This window comes from Macrosteles quadrilineatus, unplaced genomic scaffold, assembly GCF_028750875.1.
Source record: "Macrosteles quadrilineatus isolate MER2022 unplaced genomic scaffold, UCM_ALF_1.0 Scaffold_8__2_contigs__length_117827958, whole genome shotgun sequence".
NCBI lineage: Eukaryota > Metazoa > Arthropoda > Insecta > Hemiptera > Cicadellidae > Macrosteles > Macrosteles quadrilineatus.
In genome coordinates, this window is record NW_026542601.1 from 74,419,953 (window position 1) to 74,443,769 (window position 23,817).

The 23,817-nt window shown below is 36.1% G+C and overlaps 1 protein-coding gene across 1 annotated transcript; it reads left to right on the top strand.

The window, feature by feature from the left end:
- Positions 1–617: 617 nt before the first annotated feature.
- LOC129001056 (leucine-rich repeat protein SHOC-2-like) lies at positions 618–23,519 on the top strand. The gene is made up of 9 exons (XM_054428208.1): positions 618–888; positions 9,425–10,636; positions 10,892–11,056; positions 12,152–12,284; positions 14,262–14,349; positions 15,242–15,306; positions 16,674–16,873; positions 17,942–17,984; positions 20,295–23,519. Exons 2-9 carry the CDS (start codon positions 9,440–9,442, stop codon positions 20,456–20,458), a joined length of 2,055 nt encoding a protein of 684 aa, XP_054284183.1. The 5' UTR covers positions 618–888; positions 9,425–9,439; the 3' UTR covers positions 20,459–23,519.
- Positions 23,520–23,817: the final 298 nt, after the last annotated feature.

The following is a 23,817-nucleotide window of genomic DNA, read 5'->3' on the forward strand; positions in this document are numbered from 1 at the left end:
CTTATGGGACGTCTGTCACTGAACAACATCACTTGCGATGTTGCCAATTCTACCAGGCCGCGGCCTGTTGTTAAAGGCGGCCGTGCCTGGTGACGCCTGAGAGTTGGATAAAATCATTGGAGTTGCCAGCAAAGGGACACTTTTCCACTCAAGCACCACCCCCTCCCCCCCGGTAAGATAGTTTTCGGCCCACTTGAGGATAAATAAACCAAGGGTGTTTAGTAGGTCTTTGCAACAAAGATGACGTTCTTCAGATAGTTATAACTTAAACCTATATTTTATTAGGAGGCTATGTAATTCCATAGGCATAGCCAAAACATACTCCTACGTTTTGCAACAAATTGAAAAACTCCAATGTAAATGCAACTTCAGACGTCAAAGCTTCATGAACTACATCAAAGTCTTGATCCTAGTCAGCATTGAAAGGGTAATCAATGGAAATTGGAAAACTTAGAAAAAAGTTTTCTTTGTATACTCTCTCCACTCCTCCCCTCCTACTCCTAAAGCTAACCTAACCTAATAAAATCCAAATTCCAAATCAAATCCAAATCCAAATCAAATCAGTGAAGTGAACTGAAGTGAATGAAGTGATCTCGATCTGTGACTGTGGCTTTTTTTACAGTTTTGGAGTTTCGATGTTTCGTTTCCTGCCTGATTTGATTGACTTGACACTGATATGAACGATACGATACTGCTCTCTCCTAGTCTCCTTAGTCCTTACACAATTAAGAGAACGAACACCATTAAGTAATTTAGGAGAGACTGCCTGTTGCCTATTTGTCTCGTTATTATTGTTTGTGCTACGGCTACGGAACGGAGAATTGAAGTCTTTTATCTTGTTATTCTGCTTTACATAGGCCTAGTTCAGTTCATTTATGTTCTTTAAAGGTAAGTAGGCCTAACAAGATATTCAACTATTTTGACGCTTACGATACATGTCACGGTTAGGGTATGTTTACGCATTCCAATATGGTATTGTTTCAAACTCAAGCAATTAGGTCTACATATTTCTTCTGATTGTTTCTGACACCAACGTAATTGCGTACAATTTTCGTGGGAAAGTGTTTTATAGGCCTACTTTTAACTTAGAGTTTGTCTAGAAAGCCTTAGAGGCCTAGGCCTTAAGTTAGGTATAGAGCATGGAACCGTTTAAATTAATGGTTTAAAGGGGTACACTTCATTGGTGTGAACCTGGCAATAACTCCAGCCATAAGTAGTGCGCGCGGCCAAAAAAATTTATTGCTGGCCGTTTTGCGGCAAAATACGTCCGCGAGCAATATTACCGATGATGCCAACAGATAGAGGACACTTTAACGGACACGACAGTATCAATATCATGTACCTGGGGGATAAGTTAAGGGGGGTAAAACCAGCAATAAGTTGTGCGCGCGCCCGAAAAAATCTATTGCTGGCCGTATTGCGGAGAAATACGTCCGCGAGCAATATTACCGATGATGCCAACAGATAGAGGACACTTTAACGGACACGACAGTATCAACATCATGTACCTGGAGGATAAAAAAAGGGGGGTAAAACCAGCAATAAGTAGTGCGCGCTCCCGATAAAATCTATTGCCGGCCGTATTGCGGAAAAATACGTCCGCGAGCAATATTACCGATGATGCCAACAGATAGAGGACACTTTAAGGGACACGACAGTATCAACATCATGTACCTGGGGGATAAGTTTAGGGGGGTATAACCAGCAATAAGTAGTGCGCGCGCCTGATAAAATCTATTGCCGGCCGTATTGCGGAAAAATACGTCCGCGAGCAATATTACCGATGATGCCAACAGATAGAGGACACTTTAACGGACACGACAGTATCAATATCATGTACCTTAGGGATAAGTAAAGGGGGGTATAACCAGCAATAAGTATTGCAATAAGTAGCGGCTAAGCGACTACATAGAACATGGCTACTGTGCACTGGTTCTAGTATAACAGACAATGATTAATGGTTAGTGCAGCAATGGTATAGCAATTGTTAGTACAGTTCTGAAATACAAACAAATGAAAGCGTGTTAGTTAGTAAAGAAGCCAGCAAAAAATTACAATCACTCTAATAAATCAACTATTTTCTTTTACTCCCATAAATCAAATATCTCACAGCTGAATTGCTGCTACAGTAACTATCTGTCGTGATAGTGGAAATCGTATAGTGGGCGAGAGGCCTTACCCACGGGCTCCACCCCTGTTACTACAATAGTATTAATAAAACTATTGATTGGTTAAGTTAAGATGAAATAAACAAAACAGAATACAGTAATGGTAATGCAAACAAATAATAACAGCTGAGGTATTTTTAACATTAGGTAAATGGAAAGTTCCCTTTGGAAAGCAATTACGACCTTATAGGGCAGTTTATGAAATAATGAATAATTTTGCGCAAGGTTTCTCGTCATGACGAACCCTTTTAAGTATATGGTTTATGGGGGTGTGACTTGTAGTTTTCTCAAAAGTTCATGGGTACTTTTGACTTGATACATAGATTACAATAAACATTGACTACAAACTAAACACCACACATTATTTTAGGTAACACCGTGTTCTCACGGACCTACGCGATAACAAAACGAATTTGAAAAACCACCTTGCTGTCGACTCCCGCCCATCGATGTAGTTATTATACATCGATGCTCCCGCCTCGCCGTCGCCGACCCCGACTGCGACTCAGACTCACTGTCTAGTCTAGTGTCTAGTATCTCGGCTCGGCGAGCGCCGCGCACATCCAGCGCTGTACCCCGGCTGTACCCTGCGCAGGGGCGGGCGACTGATGCGCGGCCCGGCGGTGAACCACAAGATCAGCTGTTTCTGAACTAGTGTCATCTGCTAATTTGTTATGTGTACATTTTGGAACATAACTTTGGTGAATTGGCGAGGCGATTCTGCTAGTATGGTTTTAGTTTGATTATAAATATTATAAATACTAACTTAGTTACTTGTATAACTGTGTGGGAAGAGGTTTAACACCAGAAAACCTAGTACAGTATATATTAGGAACGGCAATGCCTCTCCTCCAAACTTCACGTTATCTGCCCACAACTATATTGATTATGAAATAAAACTGTGCTAAACAAACCTAAACCAAACTTGCTGCAATATTTTAAAATTCCGTTTGATAGCAGCATTCTGAAAGGAAACTGCTGTTCTTTAATATCCTAACTAAACTTTCTGTAACATTTCAAAAATTTCTTTCCCAAAAATTCCATGATTGAATCATAATTCATTTGTTCTAAATATGCAGCCTAAAAATTTAGTTTGTAAAGTGTTTCTTGATGATAGACTAAGTAAATATGAGGTTTGTGACATTAAATTTACTACAGACAAGACAAATTGTAACAAAAAAAACATTATGCTATACTTCAAAACATCTTTATTTAGTCTTTAGCTCTCAATTACTTTAAACTAAAAAAAATATAACAAAAAATTAAATTATTTGAAAAATTACAAACAAAAAAGAAAAATATACATAAAATACAAATTATACAACATAAATAACAAATAACATTAATTATCACTCAGCTCCCCTTCCTCCATACCTCTCCTTCCTCCTCTTCTCTTTCGTCGTCGTATTTTTCCGCAATACGGCCGGCAATAGATTTTATCGGGCGCGCGCACTACTTATTGCTGGTTTTACCCCCCTTATTTTATCCTCCAGGTACATGATATTGATACTGTCGTGTCCGTAAAAGTGTCCTCAATCTGTTGGCATCGTCGTTAATATTGCTCGCCTGCGTATTTTTCCGCAATACGGCCAGCAATAGATTTCATCCGGCGCGCGCACTACTTATTGCTGGTTATACCCCCCTAAACTTATCCCCCAGGTACATGATGTTGATACTGTCGTGTCCGTTAAAGTGTCCTCTATCTGTTGGCATCATCGGTAATATTGCTCGCGGACGTATTTTTCCGCAATGCGGCCGGAAATAGATTTTATCCGGCGCACGCACTACTTATTGCTGGTTATACCCCCCTAAACTTATCCCCCAGGTACATGATGTTGATACTGTCGTGTCCGTTAAAGTGTCCTCTATCTGTTGGCATCATCGGTAATATTGCTCGCGGACGTATTTTTCCGCAATACGGCCGGAAATAGATTTTATCGGGCGCGCGCACTACTTATTGCTGGTTATACCCCCCTAAACTTATCCTCCAGGTACATGATATTGATACTGTCGTGTCCGTAAAAGTGTCCTCTATCTGTTGGCATCATCGGTAATATTGCTCGCGGACATATTTCTGCGCAATACGGCCAGCAATAGATTTCATCGGGCGCGCGCACAACTTATTGCTGGTTTTACCCCCCCTAACTTATCCCCCAGGTACATGATATTGATACTGTCGTGTCCGTTAAAGTGTCCTCTATCTGTTGGCATCGTCGTTAATATTGCTCGCGGGCGTATTTTTCCGCAATACGGCCGGAAATAGATTTTATCGGGCGCGCGCACTACTTATTGCTGGTTATACCCCCTTAAACTTATCCCCCAGGTACATGATATTGATACTGTCGTGTCCGTTAAAGTGTCCTCTATCTGTTGGCATCATCGGTAATATTGCTCGCGGACGTATTTTTCCGCAATACGGCCAGCAATAGATTTTATCCGGCGCGCGCACTACTTATTGCTGGTTATACCCCCCTAAACTTATCCCCCAGGTACATGATGTTGATACTGTCGTGTCCGTTAAAGTGTCCTCTATCTGTTGGCATCATCGGTAATATTGCTCGCGGACGTATTTTTCCGCAATACGGCCTACAATAGATTTTATCCGGCGCGCGCACTACTTATTGCTGGTTATACCCCCCTAAACTTATCCCCCAGGTACATGATGTTGATACTGTCGTGTCCGTTTAAGTGTCCTCTATCTGTTGGCATCATCGGTAATATTGCTCGCGGACGTATTTTTCCGCAATACGGCCGGAAATAGATTTTATCGGGCGCGCGCACTTCTTATTGCTGGTTATACCCCCCTAAACTTATCCCCCAGGTACATGATATTGATACTGTCGTGTCCGTTAAAGTGTCCTCTATCTGTTGGCATCATCGGTAATATTGCTCGCGGACGTATTTTTCCGCAATACGGCCAGCAATAGATTTTATCCGGCGCGCGCACTACTTATTGCTGGTTATACCCCCCTAAACTTATCCCCCAGGTACATGATGTTGATACTGTCGTGTCCGTTAAAGTGTCCTCTATCTGTTGGCATCATCGGTAATATTGCTCGCGGACGTATTTTTCCGCAATACGGCCGGCAATAGATTTTATCGGGCGCGCGCACTACTTATTGCTGGTTATACCCCCCTAAACTTATCCCCCAGGTACATGATGTTGATACTGTCGTGTCCGTTAAAGTGTCCTCTATCTGTTGGCATCATCGGTAATATTGCTCGCGGACGTATTTTTCCGCAATACGGCCGGCAATAGATTTTATCGGGCGCGCGCACTACTTATTGCTGGTTATACCCCCCTAAACTTATCCCCCAGGTACATGATGTTGATACTGTCGTGTCCGTTAAAGTGTCCTCTATCTGTTGGCATCATCGGTAATATTGCTCGCGGACGTATTTCTCCGCAATACGGCCAGCAATAGATTTTTTCGGGCGCGCGCACTACTTATGGCTGGAGTTATTGCTAGGTTCACACAAGTGTACACTTCCATATCTGTTGGCACAAACAACCTAATGAGTAATATTGATTATTTGATGGTTTAATTCGATATATCGTTTGGTTAGTTAGGAAAGGTTAACCTAACCTAACTAGGCTAACCAAACGATATATCGAATAATTGATACATCGATCGATATTTCATCTGGTTGTTTAAGTGCCAACAGATATGGAAGTGTACCCATTTAAAGTTATGTTAGGGTGAATCTGATTTTATATTGTGCTTTTGATTTGGCTTCCAATCTTGATTAAATTATTGAATGTGAAGCAGTGGCGTAGGTAGTATCGTGATTATCTCTCGCTGTTGTGGATACATCATCGCCATCTCCTGGAATTACAGCAAAATCCTAAGAAAATTAACTTACCATGGCATAAGCGGTAATTTTCTATCGCCCGATTATTGCAAAAGTGTCTGATATAAGTTAGTTTGTCGGAATCCTTTTTTTTACGATCGATTCTTGATACCGATACCAAGGTCGTAGTATCCAAGTATATGGTACAATATTGAGCATTGGTATCAAGAATCAACACATCCCTAATAAAAATAGCCTATACCGGTAGGTAGCCTATACTGTATAACTTTGGGGGTGGCCATCTCGGGCCCCCTCCCTGAATACCCCTTTTGTGAAGTAAGTACTTAATGGATAAAAATGAACATTCAATCTGTCACACATTTTAACCTACACCTCCCTGAAGTGTAAAATCTTATTAATTTGCTTAATCTAGATAACTGATGCCTAATGATCTGATCTAGATGATCTTTACCTGTTAATGACAAACCATTTGCAAATTTTAAAACTGGAAAACTACACATCTCAAAGCTTTCATATCCCAAACCTTACACCTGTTGGTTAATAACTCAGCAGACCTTACTGGTATAGTGGCTGTGCAGTATTCACCTAGGCCTAGTTAGACTCATGTTACAAAAGATTACTAGAGTTATTATTACAGCTAAATGGAGCCTTGACACCTCTATTTAGCCTACAGTTATTGTTAGGGGTATTACATTTTAACTAGCCTACTTTAGTCAAACTTACTTTTGCTCTATGTAAGTTAGGCCTAACTGTTACAAACTTGTAACAGTTCATCATTAGCAGTGTATATGAGTTAATGATAATTTTAACGGTAAGATACATTGTTTAATGTTTACCAAAACATAATAGCCTTAACAAAATACGGTGATACAAATAATTGGCTTATGTGTCTGCTCTGTGTAATTCCAACAAACATAGAACATGCCATTCACAAATAATGTGTAAATGCTGCTGATGATGATAAACTGTAACAAGTTGGTACTGGAGGCCTTTAATAAACAACCAATGGGCTGACACCATACGTCCTCTGTAATTTGTTAATCAAATCAAATCAATAAAAAAAGGTTTGGTTGTGTTGCTAGTCTAGTGGTTAGCGTCTCGGACTTTGGTGCAGGAGGGACGGGTTCAATCCCTGGCAGTGGCACATCCACTAAACATTTATCTCTCGTAACTCTCTCGTGAAATGCCACTGGCGTTGAAAGAGAAAAAAATCAACAAAGGTGTAAACATAAACATTGAGCGGATGCTCCATTATAAATGCTGTTTTGGTTTGCCGTTACAGCGTTGTTGCCACTTACGTCTTGTAGCTGCCTTGAAGAGGCTTTGGTAAAACATTTATCACGTAGATCTCTATTTAATACTATAACTGCCTTCTGGTTAGGCCTGTCCATGACTTTAATAAATTAAATGGAATTCTATAAGAAATTAAAGAAATAGTTAATTCGTAATCATAACCAATTTGATTTTAGCGAATTTCCCCTATAGGGAATTGAATAAGCTATTACTGTAGTACTCATGGTAAGACCTGGACCCGGGACCGATTTACTTTTTTGTTTTGAGGTCCCTAGAGACCAAAAATGCCATCCGCTCAAATTCATATATCTATCTATATATTAATTACGTAAGCCAATTCTTTGCGTCAAAATTGTGGGCGACTGGGAAGTCGTAGAACGACGGGAGAGGGCTCAAATTAAAGGTCTCGATCCTGTGACAGCGGGAAAAATAGTGAAATTCCCTAAATTTTAACACAAAATTGGATATAACGTAAAATGTTCTCCATAAGAAATGCATTAGAAGCCATGCATTAGATGCATTAGAGGCCGCCAACCTCTTAAAAAAAAAAATTACTGCTGATTTTTGTTTACTTCAATACAGCTGATCGTGATTAATCATCAAACCAGTAAGCAATATTACATTTGGATTACTCATTTGCCAGTCAATTCTGCAATGTACTATAGCCTATACGATATAAAACCAGGGATAACTTTAGGCCTACCTATAATAATAAATACTTTTTAGTTACGTCTTAAAATTTTGAAATCAATTATTTTACTGTACAATTGGTATTATTTACTGTACTCAAATCAAATGAATTAAACTTAGAATGGCTGAAAAAAATTATAAAGTTTTTATCTTCTAACTTAACGGTTATTGTTGTGTTGAAGGAATGTTCAACATGAAATAACTACATTGACTAAATAATAATTGATTCAAGATTGTTGAAAACTTCTGCTTTGTTTTGATTTCAAAACATTTGTTAACGATTTATTCTACACTTTTTTGTATACTTACTAACATTTTTAATTTGAGGTTTATTGTAGTGTTTACAAAAGGAGCATACACTTAGAAATAATAACTGGGTCGGGATGCTAATTTAGCGGTTTTAACTAAGAACTAAGCTTATCTCATCACACCTTTATTTGCCTTTTCATATATGAAGAAGACAATTTCCAATACTTTTATCAGGAAAGCCTTTTTATTATCAAAAGACCAAAGCTACATTAGTAAACTAATATTTATTCACAAACAAGTTTGCTGCCTTAGCAGAGTTAAACCTTTGGAGTAATTTAAATTATTTATTAAAAATTACATCAACAAAAGCAAACAAAGACAAATAACAAACTATTTTTTACACAAAAGATATGTTGTACTGGGATTTATATCTGATATATGTATTAGATTTATTTAAGTTTGTTTATACCGTACTGTATTACAATAGTTTTTTTTTACATTTGAGCTTTTCAGGGACTTATGTCCCTTTAAGCCACTATATTTATATATGTGTCCTTTAGCGCGATAACTCGAGTATAAACCATCCGATTTTGATGAAATTTGTTACAAACGTGTAAACCTACGTTAATTCGAACGAGTTCGCGAGCCAGCATGATCGGACGATGGGAACAGTGGTCTATGGGGTGTTTTTTGGGGTAAAAATTGGGTTTTCTCATTTTTGACCCTAAAAACTTATAATTTAGCAATTTCTTTCCAAACAATTTTGTAGCGCTTAAAAAAAATAGATAATTTAATATATTGAAGCGTTATTATGCTCCTAATGGTTATGAAGAAAATTCCAAAAAACTGTAAATTTAAAATTCCCATGTTATTCTTAAGGAGAATAAATAAACTGTTGTTGTTTGCTTGTTTATGAACATATTTTGATCAAATTTGGAAAATGCATTCATTTCATACTAAACTATTAACATTTTACAAAAAAAAAAAACTTTTTACCCTCCCTATTGCAGCAAACCTAAGTACTCGTTAACTAATGCTATTTAAATAGGGAATAAATGTGATATTTTTAAGTAGACATTTTAGTGTAAATCCAATCAGGCAAATGGAAATTCGCTTAGTCTGCAGGTTTGCAGGTTTGCTGCGGCGGGGGTATTAAACAAATTATATAGGAAAACCGTTAATTTTCCATTGATTATTATATTTTTTTCCAGGTCTGGTTTTGAAAAATGGATGATTCTGAGTGTGGTTCAATAGTTGAATTGGCTAAAAGTAACTCAGATAGCGGGATTGACGGTTTCCTCTCCGATGGTAGCACTTCATCAAGCAAGTCTGATCGCCTTACTGAGACTTGTAATTTAGATAAGAATTCTCATGGCAAACAGTGCACTTCATCAATTAAGTCTGACCGCCTTGCTCAGACTTGCATTTTTGAGAAGAATTCTCATGGCAAACAGTCAAAACAGTTGTCTAAGCCCCACCATTGCTCCCTGAGTCATTACAGCATATCTGGAAGATGTATCGAAACACTTAGCCCAAAAACCTTTCGCTACCTTTCAAGTTGTGTGAGAGTACTCGATTTAAGTAATAACAAAATCAAAACCTTACCAGAAACCATAAGCGAACTACAAAATCTCCAAGAGATAAATTTGTCTTGCAATCAATTGGTCAATTTGCCCGATTCATTTGCAAAACTTCAAAAGTTGCAAACCCTGAATCTGTCTGAAAACATAATTTGTGAGCCTCCTCGATGTTTAGAGTTTGGTCTTGAACGATTAACCCACTTAGACTTGTCAAAAAATGGCATAACTAAGTTTCCTAAATCACCCAAATGTTCTCCACTACTTCAGTGTTTGAACTTGAGCCATAACGACATAAACTTATTGCCTTTGTGGCTACTTAGCGAAGAGTGCCGTGCCATAGAGGAGTTGGATGTCTCTTTCAATTTCTGCTTCGACGATCCCGCTTTGGAAAGAAGATTACCACTGTTAAAACACCATCGCACGTCTGCACTCAAGAGTCTGAAGAAACTTTTGATAAGCAACACTGGAAGCAAACCAGTCCATTTGTTTGCTCTAAATAGTTTTGAATCTTTACAACACGTGCATCTAGGAAATCTCCCAGGCTCCAAGGAGTCAGAAAACTACATTACAGACTTGGATTTGAAATTGTTTTACGATCCCAATAACATCCTAGAACTTCATCTGCCGACAGTAGGACTAGCTTTATTGCCTGAGAACATTGACAGATTCAAGAACCTACAAGTGTTGGATGCTTCATACAACAAGCTGGATTGGCTTCCAGACAAAATAGTAACATTAAAGTTCCTTAGAGAGTTAATACTTTCAGACTGCAGCCTATCACACCTTCCATCTAACTTCAACGAACTGAAAAGTTTGGAGAAGCTAGTTCTTGACCGTAACCAGGTGAGGTGTATTTTTTTAGATTTTTTATCTTGTTTTACGTTAATTTAAACTGCCTATCAGTTGGCCTAAGCTGAATTCTTTTCACATTGTACAATTTTGCATGTCTGTTCTTGTAAGTATAAAATTTAAGATAATTGAATATTAAATGTTAAGTTTTCAGAAGTGATTTGGTTGCTTTTTGACTGCTGTACTTTGGAAATAGCCCAGATCATAGTTTAGCTTCGAGTAAAGTTGTGTTTTACTTATATTTTTCAGCTCACAGATGTTGAGAAGTGTCTTGATGAGTTGCCTAGGCTGGCGTATGTAGATTTGTATGACAACCTTCTGGAGAGTCTTCCTATCTCGCCTGATTGTTTGCCAAACATTCAAATGGTGGACTTCGCTTTCAATTTTGTTAATCTAGAAGAAGCATTGGATAAAGTAAGTACATGCTAGCACTGTATATAAGACAATGAGGCTAATAGCCTTGTGCCAAAATGTTTGTACAATACTACTGATTTAGTTTTTCCAGCATTTGAATAAAGTCACAAGATTATTTAATAATGAAAATACCTTTGTTTAGTAACCATTACAATAGAACCCCTAATTTCCGACCTTGTCATAACCAACTCCTCAGAATATCCGACCTAGTGATTCACTGTCTACTTGCCGCATGTCCACTTGGGGTTGCCATAGAACTCTTGTTAAAAAAATTGGAATTTTAAAATATAAAATAAAAATTTTTTCTGGTTTTCCCAGCAGCAACATCTGGGGTTTCCTATTGATTCATGGTCACCAAGTACACTTTTTACAAGGGGTCAGGGAGTCTCTGTTATTTTTAGGTCAGATTGGGAAAAAAGTCGTAACAAGAGATCTATTTTGGCCGAATATGATTATCGGGCAAAGCTTGCGTTGAGTCAATCTCAGCCAAGCGTTTATTTCAGCAATCGCGGGTAGTGTTTGCAAAGATGCTTGATTGAAAATAAAAGTTTTTGTCGCTATAGTGGGTGATCTTCACGGTCGTGCCGCAATTGTGGAAGGCGACAATGTCGCTGTTACCGCAAAAGATATTTATGATTTTAATTAGACCGCAAAATATTCTCTCGATTTTGCCATGACTGCAGACAATGTTCACGATTTTGCTGTCACAGTGAAAAGTGTTCTTGATTTTACCGTGACCATGAGGTATGTTCTCGATTTAAACAAGACCGCAAGAAATGATCTCGATTTTGCCGTCACCATGGAAGGGATTCACAAATTTATTGTGATGCTGGACCCTGTGTTCACAATGTCGCGTGACTACAGAAGTTGTTTTCGTATTTGCTGTGACTGCAAAAGACATCTAAATTTAGAGGCAAGCATACTCGAAGCTGCAATTTAAAAAAATAATAATAGCCTCAAACAAATACAATGTACAATGTAGCAAGTTTTAGAGAATGATTATTTGTAGAAATTAATAGTATATCTAATTTATTAAACAGCTTAAAGTTTTATATGTCATAAATCTTGAAAAAAATAAATGGCTCTCATTTTCAGGATGTTAATGGAGAGAATCTTTTTAACATTTACTGTCATCAACAAGAGAGATTAAGGTCATCATCTGCTTCCAAACAGAAGAGATACAGTGAAAGGAAAATCCAAAACATTGCGGCCAGTTTTGAGAGTTTAGGTGAGTTGTGGTATTAGATACATTAGTTAACTTTGCCCAGTTCTTTTTCTTCTCAGAAACCATTTTAGTTGAAAGTCCAACATATTATGCAGGTGACTGCACTTCTTACTACAAGCTAATCAGCTTTGCATGCAATTTATTGATAGTTCAGCAATAGTGCCGGCACAAAATTGTACAAAAACAAATTTAGCTAATATTTATGCTAAAGAATTGTTATTCAAAATTTCAAGTTGATAAAAAATGTGTTGAAATATCACAGCTGTATTCCATAAGTCTGTAATCTTTTAATATTATGCTTTGTGTTAAAAGTATTAGGTTTCATTCATAGATCTTGCAGCTTTTAAACAAATTTAAATTCAGTAAAAGTATTATTTTGTTCATTAGTGTGCTGACGATTAGAATATGCATCAGTGGTATGGTATCCTCATCAGCTCTATCTTGTAGATGTGATTGAGGCAATTAAAAAAAGATTTTTAAGATTTATGTACGGTATTTTAAAACATTTGATCACTATACATTTAACATTCCATACCACCAGCTCTTGACCATGTTTGATATGACTAGTCTCAGTGACAGAAGGAAGTTGGCCGCCTTATCTTATCTCCATAAACTGGTGAGGGTAGTTCTGGACGATTGTGACTTGCTGGGACAACTCAATTTTCATATTCCACGACACAACTCACACAGCACTCTTGTATTTACCTCGTTACTCTCGTACCAATCTTGGATTCAATTCCCCACCAAATCTAATGTCTCACACTTTTAACGCCTATCAGTTTGATATATTTAACTTGTCACAAAAAATGTGAAATGTCTGTTTTTCATATTCATTCTGTCATTCTTATTTATATTTTATGTTCTTATATTTATACTAGCTGACCCGGCGAACTTCGTATCGCCTAAGTTATAGGTTTCCCCTAAGACAGACCGATGGAAAGAAAGTACCGTTACGTTTAATTTTCAAGATGATCTCGTTCGCATCGCTCAATCACGTCCTGGTTGAAGTTCGTTCGCTACGCTCACTCACCTTTGGGTTGGAGCTCGTTCGCTGTGCTCACTTGCCTTTAGGTTGGAGCTCGTTCGCTACGCTCACTCGCCTCCAGGTTGAAGTTCGTTCGCTACGCTCACTCACCTTTTGGTTGCAAATTAGCTGTTGTCATAAATGTAAAAGAAATAATAGTGCTGCACCCTGTTGGTAATCCTTGTAACTTTAATGCTATTGAACATCATAGGACAGAACCAACTTGTTTAATTGAAACAGCTGTTAAGATTCATTAATTCCATTTCTCATAAGGTTAACATGGGAAACTCCAGAGCCACTGGGGCGGAGCCCTTTTAAGAATTTCGAAACGGGAAATAGTTTACGTCCGATTCGCATACCTACAGAATTTACACACCAAATTTCATTACGATTGGTGAAGTCGTTCCGGAGGAGTTTGCAGACAAACACTGTGACACGAGAATTTTATATATTAGATTTTGAGTAAAACTGTTGAGTATGACTGCCACCATAGAAGACGGACATTTTTCCCTTGTATTTATTTCTATATTGTTACACTCTGTTAACATTATTTTTGCATGATTAATGCAACAAAGTAATTGGCATGTGCTGTTTTTTAGCATTGGAAAATAAAGTAAAATAAATATTTTTACAATTGTTTTAACTATTTTTGAGCTGTTCAACCTTTCTGCTTGCATATAAATTTCTGGGGACAGTTTTTGTTGTAAGGTCGAGACTGCAATGATAACTTCAGTTAAAAATTAGAAGCAGATGGTCATTTAGGACCAATTGACAATATTAAACTAGGCCTATGTGTTTTTGCACAAATTTTACCTAGGAAGAATTTATGAATGGGGCTCAGGATTTCCTAAACTTATACAAGCTCTAGTATTAAATAGCTATTCCATTATTTTTTTATTGACTTCTTAAGTATTGTTCACATAGTTTTACATGTTTGTATCATTTATATGTTTTAGAGTCTGAATTTCGTCATTACACGAGTGAATCGGAGAGTGATGCTGGCATCCCAGATGAAATCTTCTTAGGGGAACCTTGCAACAACGGGTATGTGTAAGATGTGTACAACCATAGATATATTTGAATATTTTAATTTTAAATGGGTAAATTTCTTTACCGATTCTCAACACCACTAATTCCCAAAACCTCTTGAGACATTATTGCCATCCAGTTAATAAAACATGTTAATAAAACCAGTTCAGTTCCAATCATAGCTATACTACTGTAATGGCTACTCACTCAGATTATTATTTTAGATTTTAACGTACTCTGTGTAAAACATTAAAACTATTTTAATGACAAGGCTTTAGTGTGTGCATTACAGTTGACATTTGATTTTTAGGTTAATTTTCTAGCCCGGGATTGTTTTTCACATTACTTAAGGCTAGACCTAGGAGTTGCAGCAATATCACTTAGGCTAGATAAAATCCATTGGAGATTTAGTGGGATCTAAACCCAGGACCGAAGTCCCGCGCTCTAACGACTAGATCAACTTGCTCTCCCCTAAAAGAATAAGAATAAGAATCTTTATTACCCTTCAAACATTTTACAGTGCAATAGAGTTCGTCATTTGCTACATAATATTAAAATGTAATTAAATATTTCACACAAAATAGTAACAAAGATAATTTTATCAAATTATAATTAACTAGGTACATTGAAATTGCTGGGTTACAAAAAAATATCTTATTACTGAGCACCATAGAAAAATACAGTTTTTGTGAAAATAATGGAAATACTGTTCAAATGTAGAGTCAAGAGAGCTATTAGAAATACAATCTTTACAACCAGGCATATTTTTAGCATGCGCAACGTCAACCAATTGTCTACAAACTCTGTGGAACATGCCTAGAATGTGAAATTGTACAACAGCGAAGTTTAAAAAAAAATTGTTGAAGCTTCATAACACAGTTTTATAACATTTCATTGTCTTTTTCAGGATGAATGTAGATGAAAATTGGGATTTGGACAGCTGTGATGAATCAGATTACTTTGATTGCGCAAGTAAGTTTCAAGGGTTTTTATTAGTCAAAACAATGAATATAATTTGCCCTACATTGAATACTAAATTGTTAAAACATTCTTTAACTTTGATCGTTAGGAGTTGGAACTCTGAATCACAAGTTGTCTCTTTTTAAACCTATAACCTTATTTATTTAAACCTAATATTTTTTTTCTAAAACAATAATATTTACTTGAACACTGCAACTTGAAGTATGAATTGTGAATAAATGTATACTAGCGAATTTCCTATAAAGAGAAAAAAACTATTACCACAGGTCTTATGTTAAGATCTAGACATGGGGCCGATTTACTTTTTTGTTTTGATGTTCCTAGAGGCCAAAAAAGCCATCCGTTTGAATTCACAATAGGCCTATTATATATGTGTCCGGTTAGTACGAAAACTCAAAGAAAAACAATCATATTTTATGAAATTTTGTACAAATGTAAATGTGTAAACCTAGGTTTATTTCAACGAGTTTGCGAACCAGCATGATTGGACCATAGGAACAAGGTTTTTTTAATAAGGGTTTTCTCATTTTTTAATCAAAATATAGAATTTTCTGATTTCTCGCCAAACCATTTTGTAGAGCTTAACAAAACAAATAATTTAGTGTATTAAAGTGTTTTTACAGTTATTTTTTACAAAAAATAAATAAATAAATAAATAAGATTAAAAATTCCAACGTTAACCTTATAGAGAATAAGTAAAATTGTTGTAGTTTGCTTGTTTATCTATATATTGTCATCAAATTTTGTAGATTAGATTTATTTATTTCATACTAAGCTATTGTCATTTGACTAAAACATAATACTTTATTACCCTCCCTGTAGCAGCAAACATAGGTACTCATTAAACATACAATTTTTCAAATAGGGAATTTATATTTTTAAGGAAATATTTAAGTGAAAATCAAATCAGGCAAATAGAAATTCGCTTAGTCAGCAGCTTTGCCGTGGCAGGGGGTATTGTTGAAAATTGAACAGCCATATTCAATTAAGATGAAAATCTACTTACGCATGCCAGAAGGTGTCAAATGTAGTCGTCTTTATGATGTACTTGTTTTGAGCTTGTTACAGCCCATCTTTAGCAGCATTCATATATTTACAATAAACCACATCGAGCGATGTTTGTTGAGCATTTCCAAACACTTTCATACACACAGAAATAAACATCATGCATATCGTTTTGCCGGTATTTTAAAATTTTTTTGTACGCACACATGGAGAGTTTTTCACATCAAAACCGGATGACATTCTTTGGCCTGAGGAAGACAGAATTGAAAAATATTGAAATTTTTAATTTTTTTACTTTACAATATAGTTTAGAGTGCAAGTTAAATAACTTTGATGGTGACTATTTTTGGTAGGTGTGCCCAGGTACAGCCTGCCCCTAGGGTACATCTTTGGGTGGACTCCCCCAGTCAAGCCGAAGGATTGCCAGGTACCCATTAATCAGCAGGCGTCTGGCTTCCTGTTCATTCCTGGACAGCTGCATCAGAGGACCACGGTGAGGAAGCGTCGTCGGGAGGACCTCCCAGTTGTCGATGGCCAGTTTGATGATGCTTGTGTAAGTATCTAGATTTGTGTTGATGTGTGCTCAGTGAAGTGAGCTTAAGTTTAAAATATGGTAGCGCTGAAAATAATAAAAGTGCGAAAAATTGAAATCGAGCGATTAAAAGTGAAAAAAAATTTTGGAACCCGCTATTTTGTTTTTTACAACCAGTATTGTATTGTTTTGTTGTGGGGAGCAAGCTGACGTAGTGGTTAGAGCGCGGGACATCAGTCCCTGAGGTCCCAGGTTTGATCCCCGCCACGAATGGATTTTATCTGAGTGATAATGCCACAACCTCTAGGTCTAGCCTGAAGTAATGTGAAAAACAATCCCAGGCTCGTACCTAGCGTCCTAGGACAACAACAACAAAATATTGTATTGCAATAACTATTTTTTTTTTTATAAATACATGAAACAAATATTTCTTCGCAATTAAAAACTCCCACTCAATCTAACTCCGGGGGACCAATAACCAATGATGGATTTACCCATCCCTCCAAGAATACAACCTGACTTGGTGTTCTAGTCTAGAAAGTGTCTTGCTCCAAGGAGAAGTGGGGGAATCACTGTTGGAAGCTGTTAAGTAAAGTGGTTCCCAGCACTGTGGTATCTTTATGTGTGTATCCAGGAATGACCTCTGTATTTTGAACTAATAACCCCAAGTCATTTACAGCTTTACATCCTAATGTATAGAATACTGACATTTTGATGTTTGCAAATTATTTTTCATTGCAAATGGATTCATCAATTTCATTGCACATTTTATCCATTTTACTGTAGCCTACTCCTAAGTACCAATATTTTTTTTCTTTCAAAATTCAGGATGATCAATAGATACTATAGATAAAGGGTATAATAGTAGAGTAAATATATTTTTAACTAAAAGTAAAACAAAAATTATGTCTCAAATGGAAGATTGTGGACTTTCTGGATTAACTTGATTTTTGTGTTTAATATGGGTTAAAGGGATCTTCCGGCCAAGGGGTCAGACTGTTGTTTTTGTACAAATGTTACAAAAACTGACCCTTCATAGATCCTATTACCTTTTTAATGTTCCAAATGTTTACCTTATTTTCCTACTAGGTGGATACATATGCGGGTTTACAGAGCGGCAAAACATTGATTGGTAAGTATTTTTTGGTTATTGGGCTGCAGGTGCTTTTCCATGCTTTGCCATGTTTAAATGAAAATCACTCATTTAAACTAATCACACAAAACTGTAATTAGAATCGTAATCTTCTGCATCTTAACAATACAATTTTACTGTTATGAGTTTTGCTGTTTACATTGTAAGTCACTAACAAATAGTAGCTAGAGAGGGTCGTAGCTGTAGAAATCATTATTGTAGAATTTTCAGTTTTTTATTAGGCCTATATGATTGCAGAATGTTGTGAGGTGGGGTGAATGAAAACGAGCACTAGAAGGATCCCTCCTAGTGATGAAAACTACTTAAATTATTATTTGATAGTTTTTAAGACATGCTGTTGTCACCAATTATGCTATCTAGTTTTGCCTACATTTTACCAACTAATCGAACCAATGATTTTAAATGGTAGAAAAAGGAGGATAGCAGCTAGCTTACCTTGAAAGTGTGGGTAGGCCATAGAACAAGTAGAAAAATATTGTGTGCAAAATATTGCCCTAGGGACAAAGTCCCTTAGGGGACGAAATATTGTGTGCAAAATATTTTTCTACTTGTTCTATGGCCTACCCACACTTTCAAGGTAAGCTAGCTGCTATCCTCCTTTTTCTACCATTTAAAATCCTGGCCTAGAGCCTTTCCTTAAACAAAACTAATCGAACCAATGAGTTATTGGAAGCTGAAAATGCATCTCTGTACCAGAGAGCAAATCACTTGCTAGAACCAGACGTCTAACAAAAACACTCATTGGTGTGATTTATATGGCAGTGGATGTAGCATGAACAAGCGGTGGGAGTAACTATGGTATTTTATGGGTAAAATCACAAAAGCTTAATAACTTTTGAACCGTAATATTTTTACAGCAGTGGGGGTTGTAGGACCATAAAAGAGTAAAATTTAACCAAAATTGTTGGAGCCATTTAACCCTCCAGCTGCTAGTCGACTCGAGCGAGTCGATACGTAAGGTGTCGTTTAATCTACTTCACTCCGTTCCAGTGTACAAGAAACTGGATTGAGTTTGGGATCTCCGTAAACGTCAGATTTCAGGCTTTCTCCCGATACCTGTCTCTAATGCTTTAACCCATCTGGCTGCTTTGTAAAATGACTTGCAAAATTGACATTATTGCGCCAGCTGTCTGCTGTGCTAACCTGCGTAGTTACCGAGTCTGTTTGTTTATGTCATCCAAAGTGGTTTCTAATGTATTAATTTAGTGTTTTTATGTAAATAATGGATAGTAGTGACATCTGTATGGGTTTTAGTGAGGATCTTAGTGATTCTGACAAAGATTTGTTTGGTGTTGGTAATGAAAACGTACGCATCCTAGGCCTAGGCCTATGCCTACTCTTGATCCTTGGGTGAGGGTTTCTGTCCATAAATGAGATATGATATAATATTTTATTTTTTATTTTATGTGCATAAAAGTATATATTTTCTTGTTCCTTATTACATTAACTACAAAATGGCTACTTTTAATTTTAGTTCAGAGGAAAATAATTTTATTTTTATTATGTGCAAAGTTACAAAATGAAAACAAACTTTTATATTTTTTTTGTTTGTATCTTTAAAAATATTTTTATGGAAACATAACCATGCACTAATATGGTATGTTTTTATTTATACTGAACAAGAAAATATATAATATGTTATGATTTGTTTAATTTTTAACTTTATTACTAATTTCTTTTTATTGCCTGTAAAAAATGCTTAGCACCAAGGGAAAATATAACTAGCAGTTAGAGGGTTAAAAAAAATTTGGTTTTACATTATTTTACGGGCTTTATGAAAAAATCACATCAGCTGCAATAACTTTTGTACTGTAATCTTACAGCAATGGGAATAGTACCATTTTTATGAATGGAAAGGGCCAAAACGTACTATAGGCTATTATAATCAAAATCGTTCATGCCGTTTTTATGTAAATCCGAGTTTATTGTTATTTTTTTCTAAAATCACCGTTAGAAATCAAAATTTCAATGAAATGAAAAAAAGGCCTGGAGATACCAGGGATTAGTACCCACATAACTAATTTCATCAAAATCGAACCCCCACACACATAACTTTGAAAACCTCTTTTGGGTTCAGGAGGACCAAAAATGGATATATCCACTCAAAGCCCTAAACTCAAAAATGTGGACAAAAACAATATTCTCTCCATAGGGGGAGAAAGTAAACAAAGAACGCCATTCTCAGGTAAGAACATTCTCTGTGTCTTGGACCACATTCTTCAATAAAGGACACATGATGGTTTTTTCCACCGTCTTTGATTATTTCATTAACTCTTGTCGCTTTTACAGCCTTGCTGGAGAAGATGCACATGTTTGTCCGGAACCCTGCGGGGATGAGGACTAGGAGACGCTGCAGGACCCACGGTCAATACGATTTTTGTTGTTGCCCTGGAGTGTGGTTTCAGCTCAGCCCTCCGTTCAGCTTCATCATTCCATCCTCCTCGGACATGTGATTGTACTTTGTGTTTGTGTTATTGTTCTCACTGATAGTGTTTCTGTTCTGTTGGTAGTGTAGGTGTTGAGCTAGGTTAGGTTAGGATCGACTAGATTCTGAAGTATTCCCGTTCGGTAAGGTAGGATTTGTGTTTGTCTGTAAGACTATAAAATCTATAATCTCGTGAATTAGAGAATATAACCGATCAGGAAACCATTTTTAGATTGCTTTAATCGGTCAAGTGGTAAGCTGGTTTAGCCACGGTATTTCACATCGGCTATCCCTGGGCTGATCAGATAGCCAGTGGTATAGCCCAACATGAAAACGAAAACACTCAGTTGAAATTATTCTGAATTGAATGTGTGAATGACATGACAATCATTAACAATTCGGCAAAGCCATGTAGATTATTGTTCACTTCAGTGCCAATTTTATGTTAATTCGTTGTGTGTAAACTGTGTAAAGTAAAGGTCTATAGTGTTTGTCATTTTCAACGATTGTTTGGATTTTGATCTATGTTTTGTTCATGTCTTGAAGTCTTGTCTGAATTTCCTTTGTATGAAATTACCTATTTAGTAGAGCCTAGTAGGCCTACAAAATTTAAAGAAAAGTGTATGTTTGTGCTATGTAATTTTCAGTGTTAGTTTTTAGTGTAAGCTGAGGTAAGAATGATTTGATAAATTTGTTTGCACTTTGATTTTGTTGTGCTATTTCTTCGCTAGATTTAGAGTGCGCATTTTTCATTTGCACTTAAGCTCATTGAATGCTCAGTGGGCAGTTTGTATAAAAAATGTACAGTTTGCTAATGCTATGTAAATATGTCTACTACGGAAAAAAGATTACATTTTGTATTGTGTTAAGTGTAAATCAAACTGTATGTATTTTTGCATATTGGAAAACATTTTATATTCACATTTTTATACATCAGATTTGAAAGATGTTTTAAAAGTACTATTTTTATAGATTTATGAACAGTTAAAACTTCTCTGTATCCTTAAATTTTGGTCCCTGTTCTCTCACATGTATCTAGTCCTAGATGGGACCTGTTAACTGTTTAAGTGCTGGTTTTGGTTCTCACTAGATCTTAAATTGGGCTGCACATTATAATGTTATCAATCTATATCTTTCAATATTTTAAACTTAATTTAGATATTGTTTTACGTCAGGCAAATCATGATATAAAAAATATGTTGTTTTTAACAAAGTTCAGGTTATTTGAAGCTTTTTATGTTAAAATTTATTTGCATTGTCAGGCAGCGGTTTACAAGACACTAGTTTGTGTTAAACAGTGCTTGTTGAAACTGCAACCTACATCCTATTACCTCTCTTTACTACTATAATCTCTTCTCCAAAGGATAGCTTTTTGCTCAACTAAACAAAATTGGTAAAACAGCTAATATTTGTTAAACAATATTTAGAAAGAACATTCTGTTCAACTGCTTTCCTTCTCAAATTCAGCACTTCTATACAAACACCGGTTTGAGTTATACAGCTGTTTGAATTTCACAGTTGTTTTAACGGGTGAATCATTAGGAGATAATACTCAAAATTTGCTAACTCTCAGTCTGATAGTATTTTATTAAAATTTAAACAATACCACAACAATCAAAATTTCTAGCTTGTATACTTGATTGCATGATTCCAATTAATCGGTAGCTATCCGTCCACCATCGGTTTTACTTCTATTTTTACTCAAGTTCCAGAATATGCTAAGTAGTTTGCATTCATTGAATTTGCATTCTAAATATCAAAGGAAAGGTACATAGTAGCAACCACACTGACAGACTCTTGGTCCAATACCAACTTGAGAAACACACTGATGAAGAACTGAGAATTTGTATATAAGGGTGCTATATAAGGGGGTTTGTATATAAGGGTAATTTGTTCTAGGTTTACATTAGTCATGTATCACTAAGAGCAACTACTACTAAAACACATCATATATACTGATGATGAATAAGAACTGAGTTGTAAATAAGATATGTATTTCTAAAATTGTTATGTATTACTATTTGTAAAAAAAAACCGTTATTTCTTTAATGTTGTTTGTTAGTGGTTATGTTGTTGATTGCTTATTTATTAAAATCATTTACTCGTTATTGTATGTCTTAAGTTAGTGTTTAAATTTGTTAGTTTATGTTGTAAAACAAAGTTGTACAAACATGTGTAAAGTACAAAGAGACAGTTTACAAAAAATTAGAATGTTCCAAAATGTGGGTCATTGGTATATTTTTTAAAATTTTGTTTTATCGTGTATTAGCGTACATTTTTGTAGTGATCCAAAACTATTAAAATAAAACTTTTGTATGTTTTTGTGAGGTTCACCTCCAAGATATTATAGAATCGGTTAAATTTATTCTGGTATTCATAATTTTTACTCACAGAGCTAGAGATACAACTGCAGGTAGTACTGAATAAGAGAATCGAGAGACGTCCACTTTATATACTACTTGGTTCGTTACGTTATAGACATTATACTTAATACGTTGGAACTAGGGGCTGAATTTTAATCCGAACCACGGGGTTTGTGGAATTGTAAAATAGCCTTGAGCTGACCAATGCTTGTAGTTGGTAACATGTCAAAATTTTCAGCATCTAATTTTCTAGCAAAGTTGCTGTGCCAGTGCTAACTCCAGTTTTATTTCTAGCTCAGTGTTAACCTCATAATTAGGTCGGTGTGACTCATCTTAAACAGAGAATGAAGTTTGCATTGATTTACATTCCTGTAATGTTGATTTAGAGAATATGTGTTGTGTGGGTATATAATCAGGATAGAGTTTTGTGTTAACTCCTTGATGTTTTTGGCAATCAAAAGCCATGTTTAAATATTTGAGCTAAAAAAGGTAGCCTGCATTTTGCACACAGTTCTTAGTTTAGGTTATATTTGTTCGGGTTTTCCATGACTATCTGTGGTTCTCTTTAAAACTGCTATGTTTTGTGTAAACTCATATAATCAAGTAAAAAAAATGTTGCTTAGGATATAATTTATTATGCTGATTCCAAGAACTGTAATCAGATTCCTATATTTACTCTTATACAGCATTTGTAAAGGAAAATATAACAATTAATTTCAACTTTCATTTCAACTTTATACTTATTTGAACAAAAAGGTACGAATCCTTCTTACAATCGCAACATATGTGAACCCTTTGTTTAAACTTAACCTTTGCCTAATGCTCTCTACCGTGTATCCTTTGGTGTGCGATCCTTAATGGAGTTACCAAAATACATTACCATGTTTGTTCAGTTTTACAATAAGTATTATGATTTCGTATTTAGTAAAGTCTAGATTATCTACTCTTTGGTCATCCAAACTTCCCTGTCGTCCAATCTTCTGTGTTATCTGACCTTCCAAATTGGGCTATTAATTAACAGCTG